Source organism: Gossypium raimondii, chromosome 5, assembly GCF_025698545.1.
Source record: "Gossypium raimondii isolate GPD5lz chromosome 5, ASM2569854v1, whole genome shotgun sequence".
NCBI lineage: Eukaryota > Viridiplantae > Streptophyta > Magnoliopsida > Malvales > Malvaceae > Gossypium > Gossypium raimondii.
The window spans coordinates 17,435,471-17,457,060 of record NC_068569.1 but is presented as its reverse complement, the minus strand read 5'-3'; the positions used below and the strand labels follow the sequence as shown (position 1 = coordinate 17,457,060).

The 21,590-nt window shown below is 33.4% G+C and overlaps 2 protein-coding genes across 5 annotated transcripts; both read right to left on the bottom strand.

Moving 5' to 3' along the window:
* Positions 1-1,784: 1,784 nt before the first annotated feature.
* Positions 1,785-8,398, bottom strand: LOC105770779 (CSC1-like protein RXW8). 4 transcript variants are annotated; one of them, XR_008195884.1, is made up of 12 exons: positions 8,115-8,398; positions 7,375-7,812; positions 7,061-7,207; positions 6,915-6,978; positions 6,582-6,791; positions 5,742-5,921; positions 4,722-5,020; positions 3,954-4,230; positions 3,469-3,747; positions 2,923-3,156; positions 2,645-2,839; positions 1,785-2,111 (listed from the first exon to the last, which is right to left on the bottom strand). XR_008195884.1 is itself a non-coding variant. In XM_012592117.2 (12 exons), exons 2-12 carry the CDS (start codon positions 7,653-7,655, stop codon positions 2,086-2,088), a joined length of 2,202 nt encoding a protein of 733 aa, XP_012447571.1. In that variant the 5' UTR covers positions 7,656-7,812; positions 8,115-8,395; the 3' UTR covers positions 1,788-2,085. The 4 variants fall into 4 exon arrangements, 2 of the variants coding, with proteins under 2 accessions (XP_012447571.1, XP_012447569.1); XM_012592117.2 differs by having other exon boundaries at positions 1,788-2,111; positions 2,645-2,849; positions 8,115-8,395; XR_008195883.1 differs by lacking the exon at positions 1,785-2,111 and adding an exon at positions 2,197-2,564 and having other exon boundaries at positions 8,115-8,397.
* A 686-nt stretch (positions 8,399-9,084) lies between these two features.
* LOC105767610 (1-aminocyclopropane-1-carboxylate synthase 3) lies at positions 9,085-14,142 on the bottom strand. Its single transcript, XM_012587181.2, is given in 6 exon segments — positions 9,085-10,057; positions 10,142-10,277; positions 10,280-10,301; positions 10,432-10,563; positions 10,741-10,892; positions 14,124-14,142. Coding segments are annotated over 6 exon segments (1,434 nt in total).
* Positions 14,143-21,590: the final 7,448 nt, after the last annotated feature.

The window sequence follows — 21,590 nt, the reverse complement described above, 5'->3', positions numbered from 1 at the left end:
TTTTTATTTAAAAATAAATAAAATTGGTTCAATTGACGTAGGTATGTCTTAACTGATAAATTAAAAAAATTATGATCCATTTTAAGTCGTGTTTCAATCAAAACTTGTACTCAAGTGTACCAACGAAAAACCTAAAATATAAATATATATATATTTTATTAAAAACTAAAAGTTATACTATACTGTATTATTGTTTAAAATTTCGATTAATTTAGTTGGAGAAATAATTAAAGTTCCATTATTTTGGCAAAATAGCTAATGTAAAGATGAAGGTGTGAAACATCATAATCTCCCAGTAAATATATCTTAATTCAATAAAAAATCCAAAACACAAAAATAAAAAACAATCGGTCCACTGTACCACACTCAAAACCTTGCCCTTAACCCCAAAAGATAAAAAGGGTAAGAAATTAACGTTGGAAACGTTCACAAAATATATATATGATCCTGACATGCATTTTAGCTAATGCAATAATAATAATAATAATAATAAGATAGGGCAGCCAGAGAGGCAAAAGGAAAGTGCCATAGAATGAGCCAATAATTTCTGGAAAAGAAAAACAAATAATTAGTTTAATTTGAATAACTGTAAAGCAAAAAAGAATATCCCAGGCGAGGAAGAAGCAGAGCAGAAAAGGTCCAAGAGAAGCAACCAAGAATTCCAATATTTGAGAGTTAATTAAAATTGAACAAGTAGGCAAAAACCTTGATTAAGTCCCCCTTGTTCCTGGATGACAACAACCAAACGACGACTTATTTCACCCCCACTCTTGTATTATATTATATACTGATAGTGATCTACGTCTTGGGGGTAGGGTAAAAACAACAAATATTATAGCATGCATCAAAATCAACTGTAAGTCTAAATTAATGTTTTTTTGGTAGGATGATATCCGTCGGAAGCCATTCGTTTAGCTTCGTCAAAAGTGGGATTTGAATGTACCCAAAAAGTAGGATTTGGAGATGATGATACTTCTCTGGGGCTTACATTTTTGTCTTTTTCTTTTCTAAATTCATGTATGCTAATATATAATATGTAGCTACTTGTCTCACATTATAGCAAGGTATAATTAAGATATTCTTAGAATAATTATGAGAAAATAACTCCCCAATTTTATTATTATCCAAACCCATTTTAAACCCAGAAAATATAACTAACAATAATGCTAATTGAGCCAATTCACCAATTTTGTTATTATCTAAATTTTCATTTATTATTTTCTCTTCCTTATTCCATAAATCTACTTCTTAATTATAACTTTTAATATTTAATTATATCATTTCTTATTCTTTTTAATTAAATTTGGCCCTTAACCTTTTAAAAATAGTCAATTTCTATTTTTAATGAAAATTCTAACTAAAAAGGCTAAAATTTTAAACATGGCACTCTACCTAGCAATCAATGCGGACTTCATTTTTATTCTTTTGAATTTTTATAATTATTTATTAACATGACATATAAAACAAATAGTATCATGTCGGTATGAAAAGTGCTACTTAAGTTTGCCATGAGAATATTTTCAAAAAATAATATTTTAGTCAACGTTTGCGTTAAAAGAATAATTTGAATCTTTTTTAATTGAAGTTAACAGAAAAGTTTCCAACTCACAAAGTATATATCAAATGCTAAGTTTTAAGTATTCAACCTTATGTAATATTGAAGTCTAATCTTAATTTTTATCAAACAATTTATCAAAATGATACCTAAAAGTCGTAAAGCAGATCATATTTTATCAAAATAAAATAAAAATTAATATCTAAAATTAATTTTAAAAAATTTTGAACTGAATTATTATGAAAGATAAAATTAAAAACTCCGCCTAAACTCAACTCGCTTTTATTTACATTTTCTAAAATTTAGTTACAAAAGAAGCCCAATTAGACCCAATGATTTTGGGTTGAGATTCATCCCATTTGGCCCAAGAGATCCAAAAATTATCCCTTCAACCAAGCCTTTCTGCTAAACAAACAGAAGAAACTTCAGGTGAGAGAAAAGACCATTACTGTAAACAATGGAGCTTTTGGCGTCCTCCGTTCCATACAGACCGTACCGTGTTGCCTTCAACAAAGCCGAAATTTAAGGTACTACTGCCTCAATTCCAACTCGGTTGCTGCATAAATTTTCATACACATAAATTACATATAACATCCTTTGCTTATATAAGGAAGAGTGCAACCAAAGTTGTAGAAAAGAGAGTAATCAAGGAAGTATGATTTGATTATGTTTCCCACATTAACAAGATAGAACAACACTCTTTACTTTTTCCTTTGAAATTCTACAATGTATGGTATACATATCAAACTGTATCTGTGCTTGTTGTCTAATCGTATCTGTGCTCCACAAACTATGAGAATCATAATGGAAAGTAGAGCCAAAAAATGTCACCTACTCTTCATATCCTACTTGCTATTTTCCCATTGCCATCTAACACAGCCTCTAATCATTTATGTTTCTCTAAAGAATAAGAATGAATGAAATCAATGAATCAGTTTTAGGTCCCTCCCCTTTTCTGAACTGCTATGGACGACTGCCCACTATTTCTGTAATTTAATATGGTGAGTTCCTGAAAAGTTGAAAGTACAGATTCAATATGGGTTTCCTGGATGGAATGAAGGAACCACCAAAAACTCACAACAAACATACCTTGCTTCAGTGAATTCTCATCTGCACCTTGGGGACTATTATGATCAGTACGACTCTGCCGGTTGGGTCCGGCAACACTAAAATCCTTAGAAATGGTCAAGTCCCTTGAAATATAGGCTAACTGGCAGTATTCTGATCGCAACCGATTATATATCCCTTCTTCCTTCCCCCATTGCTCGTCTCGTCGATCCATCTCTATAAGAACCTGTACAGCCGATTGAGAAAATGGTTGGGGAAGTTTTCTAGAGAAAGAGTGTAAGAGTTCTGGCGCTAATTACCTGTGCAGGGTTCCTCTTGAAAACCTGGGAAAACCTCTTTCTGCAGTACTCATTGAACAGAAGAGAGATTATTATGAGGGGAATGGTGCAACCAGAAGCCATTGGCGATTTTTTCATGGCTAAGACTGCCACCGCAATAACCTGTGTCAACACTAAAGAGAAGATTGTTGCGTTGTGAACAATAGGCCAGAACTGTCCTGCGCTCTCATATTTTGTTACATATACATGGAGAATCTGTAAAAAGAATAAAATAAAATAAAAATCATAAAACAGGTAAAGTTGAATTCTTCAGAATCTGTCTTGCACTTGATTGAATTGTCATCAACAAAACTATGCTTGACCTAATGACGAATATGTAAACAGAATACTGGAATAACATGATCATCAGGCACTGAAATTACATACAAGGTCTACTGACTGCAGAAAACACATTCCTATATTAAGAAACTTGGTGGTCACAAAATAAACAGTTGCAAATGACTATTATTTGATCAACAAGAAGCAAAAAACAAAGGATGGACATAAATCAATGAGGCAAAAACGAACCTGGTTTCGATAGACAAGGAAGGCAAGAAAGAAGTAAACCAGCAAGAAGGGCAGTATTATGGGTGCAAGGATAGAAAGTGTAAAGCCGAGGAGCCCAAACAGAAGAAGTCGGGGAATTTCAGTATGGTGAGGGAAGGTTAGAGCAATATTAGTTGGCTCTTTCTTACTTCTTAGTATGAATCTTCTCAAGATATTGCAAATAAGAGCAAACAATTGTAGGAGTTCAAAGGCCAAGCTAGCCCAGCCTGATGACAGAACATAAGTTGTAAAGAAGGTAGCCTGCAGATAATAAAAAGGACAAGAACAACATCTACAGTTAGAAGCTGAAGATTCACAACCACATGACATATAAAAGGGACCAAACGCAACCTTTTTGCTACATGAACGTGGTGATGAAAGAAACGGCAAGGGCATTAAAGTGTACACTTTTGCAGCAGGATGTTAGTTGTTATTAAGCCAACTATTAGGGAGTGATGAAAAATTACCTGGGTAGGCACTTGTTTGGCAAGCATCATGGGCAGCTCTTTAATTTGTGAGAAAATACTCATTTGGTTGATAAAGGATCCGGAAAGAACATTAACGAAGAAAACATTCCAGATTGTGAAGTATAAAATTTTAATGCATGCACTCCTTTTCCTATCACTACGTGAAACATTTCCTTCGATTCTGGATAACAGCATCATGATTGGTGGAACAGTATACAGAAATAATATCAGAATCACACTTGGTAGGTAACCTGTTACCAGCCGGTTTAGAAACTTCCTGCTCAAAACAACAAACATAATAGGATCACAAACATTGCAGGTCCTCTACGATAATTGCCACATTTCCACTAATAACCAAAACAGCAAATTATGATGTACTGAAAAGAATCAAAGAAAAGGAGCTGCTACAAATAACATACTTCCATAAGTTGATCAGTTAGTGTCAGCTGTACTAGATATTTCCAACCATTCTAATTTCTATATAATTCCCAAAATCATCAGAATCAATAGCAGCATTCTTAGGGATGTCATTATCATAAATGAGGAGCTTAGAATGATAGAAATTGCAGTACAAATAGGGTGTCTCTCTATGGTTCTTTCCATGCATTATTTCTTCTATAAATGCATATGGTCCAACTCGTTGCAATTTCCATATCCCTGTTCATTGCATCAGGCATCAACCTTGACTGCAATATGTAATAATAGCAACATAATAGAGACTAACAAGCTAACACCGATTTCACAATAGAGTTTGAGAATGCTACTCACAGTTTTAAAACTTCTTTAATTTGTGGAAACCAATGTATTAGCACTTGTGGTTGAGTCAAGCCTTGCACAAGTGTAACTGGAAAAAGAAACACAAACACAAAGGCCAAAGCAATTAGAAGAACTACTATTTTACGGACCCAAACTTGCTTGTATGGTATGCCAAGGTTTGACCAATAAACATCATGTGGCTCTGGAGCTAGTTGTGTCACCCATAACATGGGATTTGATGATTGAAGAACTTGTGCAGCAACAACAGCAGCATAACGATTCTTGAAGAAAACAAAAGCAGCGGGACATTCCTGTACCAAAGGCCAAATAACATAGGATATAACAATGCCATTTCCATCCAAGATTTAAACGTTAGTGACACATATTTGCTTTCAAACATCAACACCCACATGATGGCAACTGGGATTGATAAGACTGAAACCACATTCGGAGAGAAACTCCATTAAGAAGTCAAATAAAATGACCATCAGTTGTGAAGGCAACAACAGTTTAAAAAACAAGTCTTCAGATAATGCAAAGGCCACTACTAAAACTCCATATCCTTTTGATAGTTAGAATTATCAGTACATTTAATTTGGGCCCTTATGCAAACAGTAGAAATCTAGTTGCTCAAATGTAACATTAAGCTGAAACATCCATCCCAGCAACAATTCAGAATGAGATTAATAACATGTAAACATCCAAAAAAACAAAGTATGCAAAATGCCTTTCATAATCAAATGACAGAAATTCCTAGGGTGGCAAAGAGCAGATCCATATCCACTAGGGTTATTTGTTATCAGAGGAAAGACTCAATCACGATGGAAATGAAGCCTCTTAAAGCATAGTAAAGTAACCCAGGGGAGATACACAAGTAAAGCAACTTTGAAGACTGAAAACACTATCAGAAACAAGTTAACTTTTGGCAACAAACCACTAAAAGTGGAAAACATAATTGTGTGCTATTTAGGCATGCATACTATGTCCGTAAAATCAAAATTATTCAACTGAACTTATTCCAGGATTTTCAACCTTTTCAATTTGAGTAGGATGTAATTCATCAATGCTGGTTTGACTTCTAATGCTGTCTTCTCCATTTTGAAGCAACTTAAAGGTATGTGCAGTTCCTCCACAGAGATAACATGGCTTATCACCCCGTACATACTCTGTCTCGACAGGTCTTAGAATTCTGTACATCTTCTTTGCATCCTTCTGCAAAGACAGCACTGTTAGAGAATATACATAGAACTTGTTACTCATTACAAACGTTGTGTGTGCAACAGAGAAGAATGAGCATGGAAAAATTCAAATACAAGTTTATTTCACGAAACTTGATTTAACTTCAAAACACCTAATGAGGACAACCAATTGAAAATTTGAGAAATTGGAAAATTCAACTTAAATGCAATGCGCCAGCAATGGCAAACTAAGTCTTGTCTTATCTTATATTGTAAAAGAAAAAACAAATGAAGCCAATAATATAAAGATTTAAAAAGATATCTCAAAAACAAAAGTGGAGAGAATCAAGATCACCTATTAGAGGTTCAGTGGACCCATTATCTTTAACTTCCCTTTAAGCTCTCATGTTGTGTGTTAAGTTGTAAATTCCATTATATGGTCTAAAGAGCACAATGATAGAAAAGGAAAACGAAGGCAACATTTTTTGTTTATCAGCACCAATACCAAATATATTCACCTCAGATGAACACCAAAAATCATTCAATAGATGTCAAGAAAGTAGTGAATAAATAGCACTAAATGCATAAACAGCAAAGAAGATTAAAAGGAAATTTCAAAATCAAAGCTTTTTCGAATTACAGAATTCATACAAGCTATTGCCACTAATATAAGTCACTAAAAATAGATGCATACCTTTAATTTATGAACTGTACTAGGCCGATATATCATCTGGTGGTCCACATAGGTATCTGGATAATAAGTTGAAAAGAAGCTCTCCACTGACTTACTGTATGAATGATCCTGGGACCACGGAATGCCACGGACAAGAACTGTGAAGTGACTTGGATTGGGATGGGATCCAGTAATATACGCTAGCCTCATTTTAGTGATGCTTTTATACTCCTATATAGAAGCAATAATCTTTAAGTGAATGCTAGAAGAAATTTAAGATCACATCAATACCGGAAAAAAACTATATATCTGAGATTAGGAGCAACTAGTGCATTTAGGTTTGAACATTCTTACTAGGTAAAGTAGAACACACACTGCGCAGGTTATGATGTATAATGCAAGACAATGTGCCCAAAGCCTAAAAGATGTTAAAACAAAAAGAAAACGATCAATATAGAGGGGATTTTCATCAATCAATAACAAAGAAACTGTGACATTACCATTTTGAACCTTCTTCTACATTTCCAATAGTGAATACATCGATTGATTCAAAACGGAAATTCCTGTGCTCCATATCTTTTCCATAATAATTCACCGGAAGCACTAGGAAAACGCAAATAACAGCAGCAATGATGAATATCCGAATACTGTAAAGAACGGTTGGAAAATAGCAATGCAGTTAGTGAACCGGCAAAAGTGAAACTGGACACAAACCAATGATAATTGAAATACTAAAGCACTTGAAAAATGTTTGGATATGATTGCGAGCTTAGACTTGAAAATTTAGAATTTTCTATGGGGGAGAGTTAATGACCTCAAAACAACTATTCTCATGAAAACTACAGCATCAATACCACCAGCTTCCAAAATTTCCTCATCGGTCGCTCGCCAGGCTTGCATGATCCATCCCGCCGATGGCACGAATCTATGAAGGCTGAAAGGATCATCATGCCGAATCGTTTCCGAAATATATCTCCGGGTGAAATACACGCATGCATTGCTTGGTTGTTTCCTCAGTACGGAATACAAAGAAAAAGCCACAACGCATACAGATATATTGATCCCGGCAGATGTTAAAAGATCCGCGACGTCCATCTCAATCCCCCTATATCCTTTCCTCAAGCTTTAGAAATTCAATTACTCAAGTACATGGCCGTGGAACAACATCACATCACTTTCAATTTGCTTCAAACGGAGGAATGTGTGTTATGAAAATGACAATGCGGAAATAAGTTTGCCTCCTAATCACTTGCTGCAAAATTGATTAGATGTCAAACAAAAGCTTCAACGGGATATCAGCTGAAAAAAGCAATGCTTAAGCTAAATGCAGCCCCCCAAAAAGAAAACATCAGCCGACTTTAAGAAACAAATTGAACCCCTAAATTAGCAGCTGCATTTTATTGGAGTAAGACCCAATCGAAGATGTGCTTGATATATTTCACCATAAAAACCTCACCCCTTAATTTGAATGCACAAAACGAACAATCCCAGGAGCAAAAAAAAAAAAAGAAACATTTTGGATAAACAATTAAAAGATGAATTAAAACAAAGTACCTGCACAAATATCTGAGGGAAAAAAAGAAGAAGGGGAAGAACTTCGAAATGGTTCCCAAATGCAGAAGCGAAAATGATTCGCTTAAGAAGATGGAAACCAGAAACAGGAAATTCTGAGCCTTAGCCTGAGCTTTCTTTAGTCATAAAAGGCCAAACGTTGCTTCAACTTCAAATAGAAACAAAAGGAAAAAGAAATTTGAAGGAACAAAATTGACCAATTTGAAGAGAAAGAAATGAAAGAACCTTAATTTAGAAAAAAAGAAGGAAAATAAATTACGAAGATCGAAATATCTTTTAAGGAATTTATCACGCTTTTTTTTTTTTGTTATTAAAAGATGTGAAAATGAGTGATTTAAGGATAGATAGGGGGAAATATGCAATAAATTTTCTCACCACGATATAGCAACGAATAGCCACCTGGCGACAACTAAGGGGACAATACAAAAATGATGAGATCCTCTCTGTCCTGATACTCTTAACTCAAGTAGTAGAACCTCAACCGTCTTAACTGTCTTTGTGAATCTTTTTCTGAATCTTCCTTGCAACGGCCTATTTTGTTTATAGTGGAACCGCGGGAGGATTTGCCATCATTTTATTTATATTTTTATATGATAAAATACCAATTAATTTTACATGTTTTCAATTTAATTTAATTTTTTAAAACTATTATTATTTACTAGATTTACACACATTTCCTCTAAATCAAACTTACTGATAAATCATTGCGGTCTATAATTACATTATACTTTTTAATGAAAATACAGCAATTTAAAAATAAACAATATTCTAAATATTAATATTGATTTCTGTGATGTATCTATAACTGGGGCCTATGAAATCCAGCATAAAGTCAAAATTAGACTTGTTCGTGGAACAAAAGTTTCAACCTTCTTTTTTCTTTTTAAATTTATAATTTATATAAATCAAGATAATATGAATTGATTCGGTCTATAAAATTAATAATATTAACCTAACGCTCATGTTCATTAGGATCAGGCGAGGATAATTTGCGAACCCAGTTGCTGAGCAGTTTCCTGCTTAAACTCGACATATTTTGCTGGTAATTCATCTTAATCCTACCCATAAAGTTCGAACGTTCGACGAAATCCTTGATTCGTCGCATTGCAACTTGAAGGGTTCCTCGGGACATGTTGGCAAAGCAGACCCTGAACCACCCTGGTTCACTGCAATGGAAAGATGAACCAGGAGAGATATTCAACCCGACATCGCAAACCATTTGGTTCCACAGCTTTGTTTCTGCTTCCAATGTGTTAGAAGACAAGAGATGTCTCATGTCAACCCAGCAGAACAACCCTGCATTGCTTTTCAGGCATTCGATCCCTGACTTTTTAAGCCCTGAAACCAGCATCTCTTTCCTCTTCTTGAGCCGCTTTTGGTTCTCCTTCATGTATTTGCTGGTGAATCTCTTGCTGGCTAACACGTTGGTGAGTAGGTACTGAGTCTGGGATGAAACCAGGCCAAAACTCGACATTTTAGTTGACGCACCGACAACAGTTTTGTTGTTGGAATAAATCATACCCACACGAAATCCCGGTAAACCTAAATCCTTGGAAAGGCTGTAAACAATATGAATGCGGCTCCATACGTCTGTGTTTTCGAGGTTGCGGTCCATTGCGGCTTCTAGAATGCTTATGAAACCAGGTGAGTCGAAGACTGTTCCTGAAAAAACTTCATCGCTTATGACATGAATGTTTTTGGCCATGGCGAAAGTAATGAGGTGGTCGAGCTCCTCTTTGGTCATTGTTGTGCCCAGTGGATTCGAAGGATTCGTTATCAAAACCCCTTTAACTTTGAGGTTAAGCTTTTGAGCTCTTTCGTAGGCTTCTTCCAGTGCAAACATGGTAATTCTGAATCCATTTGAGCTCCAGCAATGTACTGGAACAATTTCCACTCCAGTCCTCCATTTAAGATCCCTGTCGAACCTGGAACAAAAGTATATATATTATTACAATTTGTCAATAATATTTAATTCAGGGAGTATATATACAATATATATTTAAAGTTACCCAGGGTAGTACGGTGTAGGAAGAAGAATAGCTTCACCAGGATCGGCGAGGCAAAAGATTAAAGTCTCGTTAGCTGAAGTTGCACCAGCGGCAAGCACTAGGTTGTTGGGATCGAACTTGACCTTGTTTCCTCTCATTTTGCCATGTACTCCACCAGTTCCTATACAAGTGAAGTGACCATGTATATGTTTCAGAATTATATATATATATATATATATATATATTTATACACCAAGAACCGATGTGCATAGGATTTTATTTTGGTTATATGGCAAATGATATATAGTTACATTTTTGAAAGTAGGCAATCCGTGATAGTCTTGGAAGAGAGCTAGTTCCCTGAATACAGATTCTCCACCCTTCTTCAGTTCCATGACTTCCGGGTTTTTTCTAAGCCATGATTCGACAAGGTCGAAAGAAAGCTAAGGGAAAAAAAAATAAAAACTATAATTTAGTATATGAAAACTGTCCTCTTTTTGCAATAATAAATAAGGAATGAGTTTTCACGAAACAAATATATATATATATGTATATATAGTTTGGGATTATTAAGAGATGTTAGTGTAAGTAAAACATTATGCATTAATGGGGTTAATCACCTGATTCTCAGCAAGCCCCATCTGAATGATTCCTGTTGGGTTTTCAACTTCATGAAATGGATTATTCTCGTAAAGTTGCCATCCCAGGAAGTAGGAAGAATCCTGTCCATGAGAATTGCAGCTTGCCTTGCTAGACAACATCCTTACACTGGCTCTGCTTTATGGGTGTCCGACTTTTGAATGTAAAAATGGTGAAGAGAGAGCTGAGCTTTGAGGCTTTTGAGGTTAAAGGAAGCTAGGATGGATTTAGGAATTTATAAGGGGGGGGGGGGGGGGGTCTTGGCCACGACACAAATGAATATTTTGTGAAATTGACGGTGCTGATTTCTTTCGACGAATGAGACTCAAGGGTACTGTTACTGTTGAGGGGCTGCCACGTACGTAGTTTCATTAAATCTTGTTTGATTTTTTTTAAGAGTTAATTGCATTAAACATCCTTAAATTATGACTCTCATTTTAAATTGATTTTTACACTTTAAAACATTCTAATTACATCTTTAAACTATTGATATTATATCAATTAAGTCTTTTCATTATTGAAATATTAATTTAACTATTAAATGACAGGTAAAATCTTGGGTAAATGATACCAACAGTCACTCAATTTTAGGGTAGCTGACAAAACAGTCACCTAGGTTTCATTTTAGTCACTCAACTTTAGAAAAATAACAAAACAGTCACTAACGTTATCAAAAAGTGACAAATCAATTAACATTTTCCGTTACTGACTTAACGGGACCACTGATATAGCCAGTTAACTTGCCACGTTGAAAACCCAATTAGCTGACGTGGTTGATTGACATGGAATTTACCCAAATTTTACCTAAAACTAGGGCCCAAAATGGGAAAAAAAATTTGGCAGATGGAACCTGGAAAAGCTCTTAGCTACCATGAAGCTTGATTTTTTTTTTCATGGTAGTGAAAATTGAAAATCGACAGTGAAAATGTTGAGGCTGGCATCAAAATGGTTGCTTGGGCTAACGTCAAGGGAGATCCCATCACAACCCGTTCATCGGCATCGGTTTGGTCGGAGCTCCTGCTTGTGGCGATGTTATGAAGCTTCAAATCAAAATCGACAACAAAACAACAAAAATCAGCAAAAACAAAAATACCAAATAACAAGCATCCAAAATCAAACCAAAAAAAAAGAATAACAATCCCAAATTGGCCTAAATCAAAAGAGAGAAGAAAAAAAACTAAAAAAGAAGAGAATAAAAGGAGAAGAAACCCACACCCATTTCGGGTTTTGTGGGTTGGAGAACTCAAGCCACCAGTTTGATGTTCCGAGTGGTCAAAAGTCATGGTTGGTCGAAGAAAAGCTATGGCCGGAATATGGTGGTGATCAGATGGTGGACGGCGAAGATCTGTTGAAGCCTTGTTCGAAGCTTTAAGGTTTTAATCTTGGGATTTTGAAGGCCTATTGGAAAATCTAAAGTGAGATTGGAGAAAAATCAAAGATGAGCCATTTGGTGATGACGATTAGCCAAAGAAAGTCATGAACAATGACAACTAGAATTAAGAAAAAAAAAAGAAAAGAAAAAGAGAAGAGAATAAAAAAAGGGGCAGAGATTCAATAGATAGCAGCGAACTGAGTGGTGGCTCCACCTTGGAGGAACAAAACGGTCGTAGCTAGGGTATGTCCATTTCTTCTTCTTCTTCTTCTTCTTTTTCTTCTTCTTCTTCTTCTTCTTCTTCTTCTTCTTCTTCTTCTTCTTCTTCTTCTTCTTCTTCTTCTTCTTCTTCTTCTTCTTCTTCTTCTTCTTCTTCTTGCTATGGGGTTGTTTAAATGGCAGCTAACCCTTCGTTAAATGTCATGTCACTTTTTCATTACGTCTATAATGGGAAATGGTTAAAAGGATTATTTTGTTATTTTTCTAAAGTTGAGTGACTGAAATGAAACATAGGCGATTGTTTTGTTAGCTACTCCAAAGTTGAGTAACTGTTAGTTAATTTAGCCTAAAATCTTATATGATATAATTTAAAATGAAATTTTAAAAAAAGGTACAATTTTTCCTTATAACTTTTAAAATTAAAACTAAAAATTAAAGTAAAATTGGAAAAAAAAGAGTGTGAATGGTAGTTTCTATAAAAGCTTTTAAAACCTCAATTCCAAGATTTTTACAACATTAATTTTACAATATTCTTTTTCTTTAAGTTTTCATTTTAAATTATGTCACACAAGATTTGTCGTCTCATTTAAAAGTTGAATTAACAAGTTTAGTAATGGAAGGACCTTATTGATATAACATCAATAATTTGAAGATGTAATTAGAATGTTCAAAATTTAAAAATAAATTTAAAATAAGAGTTATAATTTGAAGACATTTAGTGCAATTAACTCAATTCTTTAATGATTTTTGCATGGTTTGCCCTAATCAATTCATCTAATATCCAATTTTTAAAAAATCAATTTAAATTAAATCAACTTCTTTCTTTAATAATTTTCTGTAATCTCACTTTGTGTCTTCCATTCACTAAAAAATATTGACATTTGGAAATACTCATCCTTTGTCCAAAATTATAATTAATTAAGTAAATGAATATAAGTAAATTCCATTCCGAGTCACTAAGTGATCTAGGAGGTGATGGCCCCATAAGGTCTAAGATTTTCAATTTCTTCTTTTATATATATACTATGGTCCTCCCAAATATAAAAGTAGGTCTCTCCAATATTTTATAGTATTAAAAATATTCTTAATAAAAAAAATAAACATACATAATATATGTTATAGGAAAAAAAATTTATGAAACAAGTCTAATTTTAACTTGATCCTCTCAAAATTAACATCCTAATTCCGCGAATACATCGGTAGACATCCAATTCTACTTTTTTACACTTCTTTATATATCTGGTTAAACTTCATTAGGTAGTTTGCTGAGCATTATAGGTATGAGTACCAAAATCAATCTGGCATTGATGATCGAGGTTGAGGTTTCCTACAAACTAATAATTATTAAATAGGTGTAAATTAAAGCTTTATACAAAAAAGATGACCATTGAATTTTGATGACTTCAGCAATTTTACACTTCACTTAATTATACAGATAATTGGTACCGACATTCCTAACTCTCTTGCCATGAATTTACTTTACCCACAGCAAAATCTGTTTTTATCGCATTTTTAATAGTGAAAATTAATGTTTTGCTTATGATATAAGTTCCTTTATTTCCATTTTTCCGTACACAAAATCATCCTATAATAAACACTTGATCAACAAATAAAAAAAATGTTATATGTCATAATTTATTGTTGACTACATTGTCGTGCTGGTATATCTTAAATGTTGATCTACACTATCGTTGATAAAAATTATTCGTAAATCATTATCACTTTGTTATGGTAAAATCGACAATGAATCAATTATCTTCGTAACAATGACACGTGATATTTTGCTGACCATTATAGGTATCCGTACCAAATTTGATGTGAAAATGAAAATGACGTGGCTGCACATGTGCCTGCCGCCATGAAGGAGTCACAAATCTTGACTCTTTGTCACCGTCTCAAGGAAATGCCGCGTTCTTTCTTCCTTTCTTTATTATTATTTTCATGGTGAAATGAAGATCACGAGCCAATGGTTTTAATTTGCAATGCAAATTGTATTTTTTATATATATATATATTGATTTGGAGTTTAGAGGCTTTAGGTCGTGGATAAGAGCCTGCCTTTGACATATTTGCCGACCGTTGTTGAAATTTTATTTGATAAGACCAACTAACCTGAAAGATGAACTCATAACACGGTTTTGTAGTCATAGATGAGACTGTCCGAACCTTCATATTTCCTATTTATTTAAGCAATTTGGGAGTTTTTCTTCGAATAGGTGATTTCCTTATCTTGTTTTGGAATCAATGATTTGGTTTGTGGGGGCTCAACTGAATGTGTGACCCTCTTTCCCTCCTCCTCTATGAATTTGTATGTATCTATGGAAAGATAATTTTAGATTAATTAGGTATGTACTACACTGTCCTGTGAAGTAGATGGCCACATGCAACAGCCTGTTTGAAAATAAAATAAACGTCAAAACGCAACTCCGCTATGCCACGAGCGTAACCATTAATTTTCTGCAATCTTTGCAGAAAATAGATTTTGAAAATTGCCTATTGCTTTTTGTTTATGTTTAAAAAATACTGAGATGGATGATAAAATCTTAAGTCTGAGTTTTGAGGATGAATAATATAGTATAGTCTCTTGTTAGGGATTTTATTTAACTCAATTTCAAGTTTAATAAGTTCACTCAATGTAATTATCTAATATTGATAGATATAAAAAAAATAAAGTACTCAGCTAAATATGTTGAGAGAAAAAATTATCTACGAATTAGAGTGGTGCATAATATCAAAAAAAAAAAGTCAGATAAAGATCATTAATGAAGTCTTAACTCAGTTGACAAAGGTGGAGGTTTTAAGTTCTAAATATTCAAGTTTAAATATGTGGGTCTCCCAATTCCATCATGTGTGGGTTTTAGTCTAATTAATTTAATTCGTCAACTTTAGGTTGGATTGTGTCAATTATTAGCTTATTTGTGTTTTAATAATTTAATTCTACTTTGAGGTTATGTAGAACACCCACAACACCGCTAACTAATATTTAGCTACAACTCCCTTCACTCCAAAATACTTAGCTATAGGCCTCATTTATAGCTTGATTGGCTTATTGTCGATACCTGCGACTTGATAATATTGTTCCGTGCCCCACAAGAAATACTTGTGATTATTCAAATATATATTTGTATATACTTTAATTATATTGTACTTATCACACTTAAAATAATAATTAACAAATAAATTGGTTTTTTTCCTGGTAAAATCTAATTTAATTAGAAAATATATCATCACCGTGAATTATCATATTGATGTTGTGCTAAAAATGTGGTTAAAATGTGCCTATAGTCCCTTCACTTTTTGAAATTTAGAATTCAATCCTTGTATTTATACTTTTAGTAATTTAATTTCTTTACTTACTTTTTCTAATTTTAAAATTCGCATCCAACCATTAACACTTTTTGGTTAAACTCGTTGTGACATTTTGAAATAAAAAAAATTTACTCACTTAGTAGCCTTGTATTTAAAAAAAGAAGGTTGTAATTAACTTGAATTTAATAAAAAAATTTAACAATATTAACAATTAGACTTAAATTTTAAATTTAAAAAAATAAAAAAATTAACTTCTTAAAAATACAAATAAGACATATTTTAACCTAAAAATGTTGATAATCTATATGTTTTGGAACAATTTTCTTAGAAAGCCCGTGACTTGCGTGGCATGGGAAGCATTGGTGGACAAAACGTTTAAAAGTCGATTCACAGTCTGGTCCTGCACAAGCCTTTCGCTTAATTCTAATATATTTGGAACATTAATTGGTCTCCTAATTAATTAACATCATGCCATTAAAACCAACATGGAACATGAACTTGTTTTGTGGGCTAAGCACAATCTCTTTGAACATTTTACACATGCTTTCATTACATAATTTTAGGTCCTATATTAACATAAAGCATATATAATCTAGATTGAAAAGCTAACAATACAGCAATGAGCGCTGGTTGGAGATCTTAGTTAAAGATTTCTAGTTTGTTTTGCTCGGAAAGTTGTTGATTATGTATGGGATTTGCAATTGCAAGCAGAAACTAACAAAGATTAATTTAGGGAATGTTGTTGATGTGTATTGTTTCAGTAATAAATAAGAGTAATCGATTTTATTTCGTATCAAAGAAAATTTCGGTCCATTCAAATTGTATTGGCTCATTCCATCTTATTTTAGCTGCACCAATCGGAGTAGTGTGCACCGATGTATATATGTATGAATAATGCTAAAAAATATAAAAAAATTTACTTTTTTATCATTTTATTTAGAGATAAATCTCACAACTATATATGAACTTTGGTCTAATGTGTAATTTTATTTATAAATGTTGATTTTGTAAATTATTAACACAATTATTGATATAATATTATTTTACGCTTATATATTTCATACATAAATAATTCTATTTATCCAATGTAAAAATAAATTGATGTATTTATTTCTTTAAATATGCATGATTGAATCAAAATTAAAGCTTGATGTATACATTTGAAGCACAATCAAAGTTCATGTATCAAATGTAAATAAAAAATTATATATCAAATAGCATATTAAATTAAAATTCATATATGATTTTGAGATTTATCCCTTTCAATAAATAATTAAAACTTTAAACTTTAATTAATGTAAAGGTGACAACTTTAAAATTTTAAATAGAAGAATTAACAAATAATAAAAAGGAAAAACAAAAAGAAAAAGGTAACGTCTCTAAAAAAATTATATAGCAAATAAGGTAACATCTTTAAAAAAAAGTTAAAAATAATTTTGTTGTTTAATGCGTGAATAATGATTTATTTGTTTTCTTTGAAAAATGGAGCAACAAGCACTGTTGAACAGTGCCACCATGAGCCATGAGCCATGAGCCATGAGCCATGAGATGCCTTAGTTGGAATTGCTGTGGGTTTAGGAGCTCATGTGCAGCTCGTTGTCTACTGTCTTTATTAAAGACTTAAGTTTCTCATGTAGTTTTCTTAATTGAAACGAAACTTCATACGACTCAAATTTCTCATGTAATTTTCTTAATTGAAACACTGGACCGCTTGAAATGTTTTATGGTCACCCAAATTTGGCTGGGATTTAGGGATATGACCAAGTTGATTGTTGCTTTTATTGGCCAAGCAGGGTTGACATTTGTTAACCAACCTTGAATCATTACTTGCTAAACTCCTACTTACGAAGTACTGCACGTGGATTTGGAAACCAAACCTTCACAAAGCATATGGAATGAATGCTAGACAGCTATTGGAATTTAGTGTTCGCTGGCAAGTTGTTACTAGCTAGTCATTCTATTGAGAGCTGGCATGCCAAATTGCTTCCTAGCACTCCCACCTGCAAGATTCAGATTTCTAGTGTATTAGAATTAATAGATGAAGAGATTATGATACCATGTTTACTCCTGATGAGGCCTAATATGGGCTCGATGATTTGCTAGTGTGACAAACAAACATGATAACCATTACACACCAACAATTTTTTCTAAGCTATGGAATTTTTTTCTACCTAACAAAATTATTCTCACAATATGGAGGTTTTACAAGGGTTTATCCCTACTTCTGGAAAGTTGTTTACAGGACATTTGCTTTCGAAGAGGACTTGTTTACTCTGTCAATCATTTGAGGTTTCAGTTTGGGCTCATCTCAATATTACACGGCCACAAGAATTGAGCAATGTTAGTTTCATAGATTGAATATCCTCTCTATTTAACCAAAATAACTCACAGACGAGTTTTCTAACTTATAGTCACTATATGGGCATTATGGCATATGCACAAACCAATTTATTCATGAAAGCAAGCTTAAAGCACTTCTAGAAACCGTGGATTTTGTAAAATCTTACCTTTTGGAATTATCAAATTAATGTCCAAACTTCTCTACCTCAAACATCTCACCAATTAAAATGTTAGTCCATTCTTATTGATAATAGCTACAAAGTTGACTTTGATGTTGTAATGATTCGAACATGTCGAAAAACGTGGTTTCATAAATTGAGGTCGTAAATATTTTTATTAAATATTTATAGAATTAGGTAATAGGCAGATTGAATTTTAGATAGATAAGATCGATAAAAATTAATTGCTATATATTTTAAATTGTTAATGACTAATGGAGCAAATAAGCCAAGTGGTAATTTGGGATAGTGGAATTCCATGATGGAATCCACTGAGTAGCCTTAATTAAGTTTGTTTAAGATATGTTTAATTTAATTAAGAAAGGTTAATTACTTTAATCAATAGAAAAATAAAGAGAAAATGAAAACATTTTGAATGTTCATCTTCTTCACTCACGAAAAGGAGAGTTAGGGTTAAAAGTTTCTAAATTTTAAATTTGTTTCTTATAATTTTTATGTTTTTGAGATTCCAGGAGCTTGATTTAGCTAGCGAAGGTGTTATAATAGATGTTGATAATGACAAGAGAATGATCGCAAAAATAAGAAAAAATAAGAACATATAGATTTTACGTCAAAACCCTTTTGGGAAAAAAAACCACGGGCAGGGGAGAAGAAATTCACTGATGTTGAAAAACGAATGATACAAGAGGAGTTTCGACTACATCTATTTAAAGATTGAAAAACCCTATTGTAATCAATGTCAAATAGAAGAAGTGATGGGATTCGGGTCACACAACTCTAACACAAGGGACTATTTCATGAAACTATTAAAATGTTGAGGAGTTACCATTGAAGGATTATTGAAGTTTTTAGTACTAATTAGTTGCATGTTAAGCTGAAATGCTAGTAGGATTAACTTATAAAGTGAGATTTGGATAGTTTTGTTATTAAGGACTAAAGTGTAAAATTTTGCAAATAGTGGGGTAAAAATTATATGCTATGTGCTGCTAGTAAGTTAGCTAAGGTTAAATTTGAAATAGGTTTTGAAATTGAAGCCCAAATTCGAAAGTTATGGCATTTTTTGTTTTAGGGACTAAATTCAAAAAGTGTTAAAATATGTAAAACTTTGAAATCTATTGTAAATTTAATTGGAAAATAATGGTTTGCATTGTGATATTGATGTTTATAGCTAAAGACGATATGAGAGCATCAAAAGGGACGAGGAAGGCAAAAATCGACGACGAGTAGTCCGAGTTTCTGTAAGTGTTTCTACGGTCTAACACTTATTTAATTTTCGTATTTTCTTGATTTTATGATATTATATACAGCTATGATTAACTGCTTGGTGATGAGCGAAACAATTTCGAAGATTTACAATTGAAAATTGAGATAAGTTCCAAAATGAATAAATGCATGACTATGGAGTGAATTATATTGCTATTAGGAATTATTTAAATAGAAGTATTATGAATATAAGAATCGAGAAATGAATATGTATCGACTTTGGCCATATGGGTGGTATGTCATCGTTGCCAGGCAACCCGGGGTGGCAGTCACTGTTGTTGGGCAATCCAAGATGACATTAAGAAGTTATCAAAGATGGATTTATGAGTTCGAAAACTTCAACGGAAGTACAATGCAAGATGATGTTCATGATTATTGAAACCTAATGGTGGGAAACCTTTCTATTATAAATGCATATGGTTGAATGGACTATTCTATAGCATTTTATTATGTTGAGATACATGGCATTGCTTACTTACTATGAATATTTACTCTTTATGTGCAGGTTAGGTTCGTAGTTACATTTTGAGTCCCACTTCAGCATCCAACCGAGGCCCCAGACTCCTTAAAGTTTGTATTTTATTTTTAATAAGTAATTGGCATGTACCTAAGGTTGTCGCTTTGAATACTTTGATGGTTAATGAATGTTGAAAGTAGTTTTGAATGTTTTAGGGAATGGTTGATGTTTAACTTTGTTGTTATATTGTAGGTTAATTAGTAGTGAGTTTAAATGAAAGATGATGGTATGTATACTAGCATATGTATAAGTGTGTTTTGGCAAGTTGTTAAATTGATTATAGCTTGAGTTGATAACCTTGAATGTATGGTATGTTTGTTTAAGGTTTAATATTTGATTACTGAATTGGTTGTGTTATTATTTGATTATGTGTAAATGTTTGGTACCAATCTTGGAAGTTGTTGTTGTTGGCATTATGGTCAAATGGATGAATGAAATTTTGGTATTTTGATTGCATATAAAGCATGTATATTGTCATTTCTAATTTGGATTGAATGGTGATGCATTTTAGACTTGATTTATGATGTGTTAGTGAGATTTATGATGTGTTAGTGAGGTGCCTTGAGGCATATTGGTTAAAATTAGGATTTGATTATGTATTTGAAACAAGTTTAAGAATTGGTGTTTGCATATACATAGTTTAACTAAAGAATTGGTTAGATAACTCGATTGTTAAGCACATTTTGGCATACACGCGCTAACACACAACCATGTGTCACACACGGGCAAGTGACACGATCGTGTGCTCTGTATGATCATGATGCTTTTGGTTAAACACGATTATAGTCTCTCGCATGGCCTAGCTACATGGTCGTGTGAATGATTGTACGATTTTACATTTAGATCCATACAACCTCAGTTTGTTACACGGCATGGTGACACGACCATGTGACTCTATTTTGCACGGCTTTAGTCTGTCACACGACTTGGCCACACGGTCGTGTGACCTTGTTTTATGAATTTTCCCTAATTATTTAAAAGTTTGTAATTTAGTCCTAATTTGTACTTGGGTCAAATTAAAAGCTTTTGTATGCTCGTTTAAAACCTAGAATTATTTGTAATTCATATTAAACATGAATATTGAATCATATTTATTAATATTTTGAATGTTATTGCGATAAATGCATGTGTTTGATTTTATTAATTGTTGTAACATCCTGTAACTCAGGTCCAACGACTGAACCAGGTAATAGGTGTTACAGATGCAACTTTCAGGTGATCTGAGACATTCAGGCGCGATGATAGGAAAGTGTGATTTACGTGACACCCATTTCTCCTTTGCATTTGCAACAGAAACCTATGTTGTTTTTTGTGCCTTGGTTGGCGTCTGCCTTGAGATACCTTCGGATGATAGCCAACCTTAACACTCATAGCTCCACGTCGTGCTCATCCCTTATCACTCGAATGTTGCCAAGCTCCCCTTGTGGCTCTTGGACAATTCCATTACCTTCGGCTTCAGATTCCTCCAAGGTTCTCACGATCGTAGATAGCTTGACCTTGGTGGGGCAATCTCACACCCTATAAGGATCCTTACATAAAAAGCAATTGGGTGTCTTTCTCTCGCCCACCTCCTTCATAGTTACCTTAGGTCTTTCGCCTCGTCTAGGAAACTAAATGTCCATTATTAGCTCCC

What these genes read in the sequence shown, in the direction of transcription:
- LOC105770779 (XM_012592115.2), bottom strand. Translation starts at nt 7,655, where the DNA reads ATGGACGTCGCGGATCTTTTAACATCTGCCGGGATCAATATATCTGTA. An exon ending in GTAGAAGAAGGTTCAAAATG is followed by an intron (nt 6,979 to 7,060) that starts GTAATGTCACAG and finishes AACATCTTTTAG; the next exon opens with GCTTTGGGCACATTGTCTTG. An exon ending in ATCCTACTCAAATTGAAAAG is followed by an intron (nt 5,021 to 5,741) that starts GTTGAAAATCCT and finishes CCTTTGGTACAG; the next exon opens with GAATGTCCCGCTGCTTTTGT.